At 32.7% G+C, this 7,834-nt stretch overlaps 1 protein-coding gene across 1 annotated transcript; it reads right to left on the reverse strand.

The window, feature by feature from the left end:
- Positions 1 to 226: 226 nt before the first annotated feature.
- Positions 227 to 7,328, reverse strand: LOC143072257 (potassium channel subfamily K member 18-like). Its single transcript, XM_076247113.1, has 2 exons — positions 6,679 to 7,328; positions 227 to 1,623 (listed from the first exon to the last, which is right to left on the reverse strand). Exons 1-2 carry the CDS (start codon positions 7,142 to 7,144, stop codon positions 629 to 631), a joined length of 1,461 nt encoding a protein of 486 aa, XP_076103228.1. The 5' UTR covers positions 7,145 to 7,328; the 3' UTR covers positions 227 to 628.
- Positions 7,329 to 7,834: the final 506 nt, after the last annotated feature.

A 7,834-nucleotide genomic window follows, 5' to 3' on the forward strand; every position in this document is an offset into this window, starting at 1 on the left:
GGGTGTGATGAATGCCAACAATATACATCCGTTGTATTTTGAAAGAACTATGATATAATTTGTTTTTTCGAGTAGCGAACTATTTTTGTTTCGTATGACATAGTTTAAAAAATGTTGAGTTCTTTCCAAATTTATAAGTATAACAACAGTCAGCATTTCACATTTACCTACAACAAACTGAGTTTTAATCTCTGGGAATCAACCCCACAAAGAATATTCGCATATGTTTTCTGTATTTTACATTTTATTTACAAAAAATCGAAGAGGTAGAAAGCTAACACTAACGTTAAATACATCTGCTTAATGATGATTTGAAAAACAATTTTAGACAGATGGCAAGAAGGTTGATGTACAAATTGTAATTACGTCGAGAGCTGTGTTTGTGTAACGTCACACAGTGCTTTCGCTTCATTAAAGCACTATTTGTTGTGTAATCTTCTACTTTGATGAAATCACACGGAAAACAATTTAACAACTGAACATTCATACTGAAAACAGTCTCAAAAGTGGACGGAATGTAGTAGAGACTTAAATCAGGGGACAAAAACAAAACATGAAATTGTATGTGGAAATATCGAACAGTTTTTGCGTTACTTGTAGCAGAAGCCATTTGTAACATTTGGAATAACTACGGCTTTGGTGTGTTTTCTTTTGATCTACTCTCAGATGAATCTAAAGAATGTTTTTTTGCCCTCTTTAATTCGTTTTGAATATTTGTTTCAATGTTTTTCCTTACTTCTGATATTTTACCCTTTGCACTGTTCCCTGCTTTCGACACTTTGTCTTTTGCTTTATTCATTTCTTTGCCGACAGAGGCCATTTTTTCTTTTCCCGCCTCAACAACTCGTTCTCTAGCTTTATTCATATGATCTTTCGCTTTGTCTATTTGTACAGTGAAGAATTCGATTCCAACATTAACGCACATGGAAACTAAGGAAAGACCCATGAATAAATATATTGCGGAGATGAGGAAATATTTCGGATGCTCAGGTACTACATCCCCGAAGCCAATAGTACTTATAGATATAAATACGAAATATATGCAATCCATGAAATCCCATGATTCCCAAAATTTGTACATGATCGCACCAAGAAAAATATATATCAGTAATATTATGCAAGCAATTGATATTGGCAAGTTGAAAGAGTCATCAATCTCTATATCATACATAACTTTAACGCGATCCGTTGAAGACAAAGTCGACTGGACATCAGGTGATTCATCTAAAGAATCGTCACTTCCGGCTTTTGATTTCAAACTCGAATTTGGAGACGGACCTAATCCAGATTGTTTTTTAACAAACACAATTGACTCCTCGCTCTTGCTTTTTTTCTTTGTAGATTGGTCTATTTCGGTACTACATGTTCCATTTTCTGCATTCTGAACGCTTTGTTTATTACTTTTTCTACTGCTCAGGCGACTTCGGACTTGTCTTATTACTTTTTTGCGGAAGGTTCCAGTGTAGTAGTATCGACGTCCACGTGCATACATCCATTTAAGCAGAACAGTAAATCGTCTACCAACTTCTGCCAATACTAGCAACGCAAGAGGTATGCCCAATACAGCATAAACCATAGCTATAAATTTGCCAATTCCAGTAAGCGGTACTATGTTTCCATAACCTGTAAGAAGAAGATTATGCATATTAAATAAACTAATGACAAAAAAGGAAAGGACTAAAACTGTTAATGTAAATATTAAAGTGTGTGCGTTTTGGCAAAACTTTTAATTTCGAATTGTTGTCTTTTAAAAACTGACGTCAATCTCATTATCTCTTTTAAGCCCAACTTATTTAATTGGACAGGTCAAGGTGTCTATTGATTTTAAAGGTTCTAATAGAACCGTTACACATTTTCCTTCTGATTTTGGCCATAAACATGTTAAATTATAATATAATGGTACAATCCAATTTATTATGTAGAAAGATTAAATTTCATGCTTTTGCAATGCTTTGATAGCAAATTAATGCATACGATTTCCTATTTTTAAGGCCGATTGGATGCCTAATAAATGCTCACTAGCTTGCTAGAATCAAGCTATCAGCCACACTTTAGGTTTGTCAATGTATTTAAAAACTTACTGTTAGTTGAGTGGCTGATAGCGAGTGGCTGCTAGCTTGATTCTAGCCATCAGTGTTATGTATAACACGTTGACTAATACATTTCGGAAAAAGGTCATTTTTAGAAAAATAAGAGTATTACCTTAAATTTCTTTTCATTAAACCGAAATAATCCAGTTTTTAGCAATACACGGGTGCGTTTAAAAACTACATTCAATAAAAAGTTGAGAATTATTTATTGTACATAAACTTATGATTTTTGTGATCCAACTCAACGAAACAAAAAAATTTCTAGAATCATGAACTAGTTTGTGTAGTCTTCATGAAAACTTAAAATTGAGCAAGTTTGACAGATTAGGCTGTCCACTAGGCACAAGGATAAATCTAGAGAGCGCAATAAGACTGCTTTTATAAAATATGTAACACTACAAAAGATGTCTACCCTCGAAACAAATTCTAACTTCATGCAAATCATTCGTCATCAATTAACAGTAATTAACGATGCAGATATCTCGAAAATCGATAATATTTTCAATACTCATTGAGATCCTATTTTGAAAGTACTTTTCTGGGAAACGAATCTTTCCTCTTCTTAAAATCTTGCGTGTTTGTCTAGCTTATATAGTTTTATTTATTCTGCATTTGTGCTTGCCAAGAAGCAGGAGAAAAATGGAGGCGAGCCTAAAGTATTTAAATTTTTTTCATACAATATACTTATATATTGTATATGTCTCCAATGCTTTTATTGATTGTCAAATGGGTTGTTTACAAGGATTTTCATACGTTCAATAACGCATTACAAAAACTAGGGCAGCACACAAATTAAAAAAAGAAGACAACTGCAAGAGTAAATGTGCTACTGACTTTCTTATTGAACAGTTTCTAGATTCGAACTTATTAACATGCTGTCATGGGGTAATGTTCAATAACTTAATGGAGGGTTGCCATACACCGTTTTTATTTTATTCAAGCCCATTAAAAGTGTAAAGATTGTCATTTCGGGACGTTGTATAGCTTACTATGTTGTATGGGGTTTGCTTATTGTTGAAGGACTTACGATGACCTATAGCTGTTAGCTTCTACAACGGTCTATGATGAAGAGTTGTCTTATTGCCAATCATACTATTTATTTTCATATGAGAATAACCCTACTTGTCTGGCATTAAAAACAAACAAAGATGTACTACACAAAAAATGTATATTATTACTGGAAAGTCAAGATGCCACCATGACAGTACAGAGAAGTTAGATCTATATGTAACCCACATCGATCTAATCACAAACAGAACATTATTGACGTCTATCTGGAGATAACTGCCGTCCTTGGAGGATTCTTAGACAGCTGTCAGATGCTATAGAGTTGTCTGTATGATAAGTGTTGTTGTTATTTTTTTCTGCACCATCGGTAGCAATAAGAATTAAACGTTCCATTAAACACTAATATCTTTGTGTTATTTTCTAACTGCAAATAGCCAAATCTACTTAGAGGTATCAATAACTTAAAATAACATTTAAACGCTATCTGATATACAGAGGTTAACGACCTTCAGCCACAGAGTTCATTATCATTATCTTATCTCCGACAGATATATTCTTCCTTTATTGTAGATAATTAAACGATTTCTGTTAGTTTTATACGAAAAGGATGAATGTTATCAAACATTAATGTGGATCCTTCGAACTGACACTATTTAGTGAATTTTACTGTTTTAATATGTCTTATCACAAATTCAAACTCTATTCTTGAATATCGAAACTATGCAATCATTATAAATGTATTATAATGACATTAATTTTTCTGTTTTTAAAAGTTTTAATTCGGATTTGCACTTGTGTCAGGATGTGTTGCATAAAAAGATATAATAGTTAAAGTTAAGATTTGTTCTGGTAAAAAAATCAAGATTTTTACGATGCGTACAAAAAGAAATGTCAAAAAGTGTAAACTTAAACAAAAACTCCGTGTCTAATGGGGTAAAATTCTTGTCATCCCTATTTTATTTCTTAGTTGTCGTTTCTATATTTCAGGTTGGAGAATTGTGTACTTGTTTAGTTATTAATAACTATTCTTTATAATTTATGCGCGGAACTAAAGTTATATACTCTGACAAAACAGTAAAAGAGAGGCGAACGATATTCAAAATCGTAAGTCGAAAACAAAGTGACAAATTGTTGTCAAAGGTACCAGGATTATAATTTAATACGCCAGACGCGCGTTTCGTCTACATTAGACTCATCAGTGAAGCTCAAATCAAAATAGTTATAAAGTCAAACAAGTACAAAGTTGAAGAGCATTGAGTATCCAAAATTCCAAAAGTTGTGCCAAATACAAACAAAGCCGTGGCAAACAATGAAAAACAACGACGAGACAATCAATACACAAAACACAACAAAGAAAACTAAAGACCGAGCAACACGAACCCCAGCAAAACCGTGGGTGTTTTCTTGAACTCAAGAAGGATACTAAACAGATTCAGCTTTACAAGTGGCACCCGTCTTGTCGCTCATGTAGGTACGTATCCATTCAATGATAAGTCTTATTCGGTAGGTAACATTCGAGAAAAGTGGGAGGTTCTGATGTGTCCGATGATTTAAAAGATATTACATCTTGTTACCATGGAAAGTTACGTAAATTAAAAACGAATAGGGAGATGTATCTGTAGTCTTTTAATTCATTAGTACCCTGAGATTTTGGATGGAATAAGTGTTACTTTTTATCGCCTTTCTGGAAACAGTATCATCTTCTGTTGTACCCTAACAATCAGTACCAAGAGAATTTCCATGGAATGAATGTTACTGTTTATCGCCAATTTAAAAAGCAATGTGTCTATACAGGTGCAATGTAAGTGTCCCCTTACAACCAAATCCTTGAGAATTCCCATGGAATGAAATGTTACTTTTTATCGCCAATTTAAAAGCAATATGTCTATACAGGTGCAATGTAGTTTTCCCCTAACAATCAGAACCGTGATAATTCCCATGGAATACATGTTTCTTTTTATCTCCAATTTAAAAAGCAATGCGTCTATACAAGAGCAATGTAGTTGTCCCCTTACAGTCAGATCCTTGAGAATTCCCATGGAATACATGTTTCTTTTTATCGCCAATCTAACAATCAATTTGTCTATACAAGTGCAATGTAGTTGTCCCCTTACAATCAGCTAGAACCTTGAGAATTCCCATGGAATACATGTTACTTTTTATCGCCAATCTAAAAATCAATATGTCTATACAGGTGCAATGTATTACAGTACCATTACAACACTTGCATTGTTTGCACCAGATAAGAAACACCAATCCGAATTATTTATGGAATATCTTACAGATAATAGTAACGAGTATATTTTATTAGGTAATAACGACCTAATTGATACTAGCAATATACGTTACAGATGCGATACTTTCTAGTGGCAGGGAAAAGGTAAAGAGAAACCTCAAACAACTATTCCCTAGACTATTAATTGATATATATATCCCTACAGTGTTAACACAACACTTATTAATTATATTCTTATCAGGAGCATTTTGTAATTAGCATACAAAGCAGCTTGGCACCATCTAAATGTCAAGTGTACATGACTGTCAAATATCATCAGCGATTTATTATCGGTTCGTTATATATATATATAGATCCCTTTATTAATAAATCTCACTAACAAAAGTGAAGAGACTTATTTGTTTTGTTAACAAGAAAAGAGGCATAAACTGTTAGAAAAAAAACAACGTTGTTTTACCTTAAATTGAGAACTATGGTTCCCTCTTAATCAATTTTTGATAATGATAGCGACAAGCTCAAGTGCCATGAAATATTGTACTTAGAAGATGATATCATCTTTTTCGATCATTATAAAGATGAGCGTCTATCTTTCGATCTAAATATCTATTTTATTTATGCTATTAAATCATATAAAATATGTTCCCGCTATATAAATTTATAAACCTCTTGAAATTAAAATGCCAAACTATTGATATCAAAGAAAAAGTTTTAGAAACTCCAACGTCACCAGACATTGTTATCTATTCATTAGAAAATTTTGGAAAACTCGTCATTATACTTGGTGCAACGATGTACATGACTTACTCATCATTCAAAACATTTATGCAAATAAATTGTTCTTCTGAAAAATAACCATGCTAAAGGGACACTCAAAACTTAACTCGTAAAAAAGACGGACACCACAATGAACAAATTAAAGAAGAAAAGACAAATAACAATCAACTACTATAAACAGAATAGAACAATAAACATCATCTCCAAAAGCCTTAATTGTACTGTTTTACCTATTATATTAAATTTTTATATATACCGAATTAAACAGTAAAAATTTTACTGCACTAGATGCATATTTTAATAAGTCTCGTCTCTTCAGTGTTACTCGAGGCCAAACTATTTAAAATTCAAAAACCTAAAACCAAAGTTGATGAGCTATTAAAATCAAGGACACAATAGTCAAATAAGAACAGGGAATCAGAACTATGCACGATGAGGGATACATTTCTTCATTTAGAATGAATTATAAAGTTACTCCCCTTCCCTATAAGAAGTAATAGTCTTTTAAGGTTTTTTGCAACCATAAGGAACTGAAACTTTCAATGAATGCAAACATCCATTGATACTCACCAATAGTTGTATAAATAGTCCCACAGAAGAACAAAGCGCTCCAGAAAGTCCACACAGTGTCTGGACCAGCAACTGTTCCACGACTGCGGACCTCTGCTTCATATTGCATTAATAACTTTCTAGTTTGATTAATCCACGTGTCATTGTATGTTGTATAATTCACCCAGAAGTTTTTTGCTTCCACGTAAAAAAATCTAATATAATTTTCTCTGGTCATTTTCATATCGTGCTTTGCTTCTAATTCATTTTCAGATTCAATACTTTGGAATAGTAATGCGCCTAAGACACTGTATATAACTAACAATATAATTAATCCACCAATGGATTTACAAACACGGTAGAACTTTATAATCGCATCTTTTATCCTACTTAATATCATTTGCATGTTAAATTGCTTTTTAACTCCAAGTTCTTCATTTTGTTGTTCAAATTTTCCGTTCTCTTGCTCTCCGTTATTATTCTCCATGTTTAAGTCTAAGTATGATATACAGCTAACGACATAGAGAGGCAGTTTATATATACACGAATATTACAACTGTGTTTATTAATAGACCGATTTGCATACTCGTCGAAGTCAGCAACAGAGAGTTGAATCATTCGCACTATAGAATGTATGTTGTACGAATAGGCGTTGTTTCTGGTAGGTAAGAACCAGTAGCTGTCAGTATGTGATTGCAAAAAATGCATTACATAATAATGTTTATTACAGCATGTAATGTGGATTATCATCTAAATAAACATTTATTTAATAATTTTGTGTTGCCATTTCACAAATTAACAAATTTTTGCGACTCCATCCAGTTAATGATAATAAAACTGATATTAATAATAATACGTTTGGTAATAATTATGTTCAATTATGACACGAAAGTTAATGTTATCTATAAAGCTTGTTATATTTTTTTAAAATCATCCAAAGTTGTTATATATATTCGAGACCGAATGACGTGGTAGTGTACCACTTTAAGTTCATGTTTCAGTTCAATCATAGATATTACATCTATGGTTCAATACAGAATGGCATGTTGCTGCAAGTTATTTTCAAACAGAAATTGTATTTTGGGAAACTAATGAAAGCAGGTCGTGTTAACAGCCAAACAGAAGCTGCAATGCTAAAAAAATGAGAGTGTAAACGGTCGGGAATGTGTAAAGGAGA

This window comes from Mytilus galloprovincialis, chromosome 4 (genome assembly GCF_965363235.1).
Source record: "Mytilus galloprovincialis chromosome 4, xbMytGall1.hap1.1, whole genome shotgun sequence".
Taxonomy (NCBI): domain Eukaryota; kingdom Metazoa; phylum Mollusca; class Bivalvia; order Mytilida; family Mytilidae; genus Mytilus; species Mytilus galloprovincialis.

Bases quoted from the DNA above. Each gene is read 5' to 3' on its own strand.
- LOC143072257 (XM_076247113.1), bottom strand. From the start codon at position 7,144: ATGGAGAATAATAACGGAGAGCAAGAGAACGGAAAATTTGAACAACAA. The intron at 1,624-6,678 runs GTGAGTATCAAT...TTCTTCTTACAG, and splicing joins GACTATTTATACAACTATTG to GTTATGGAAACATAGTACCG.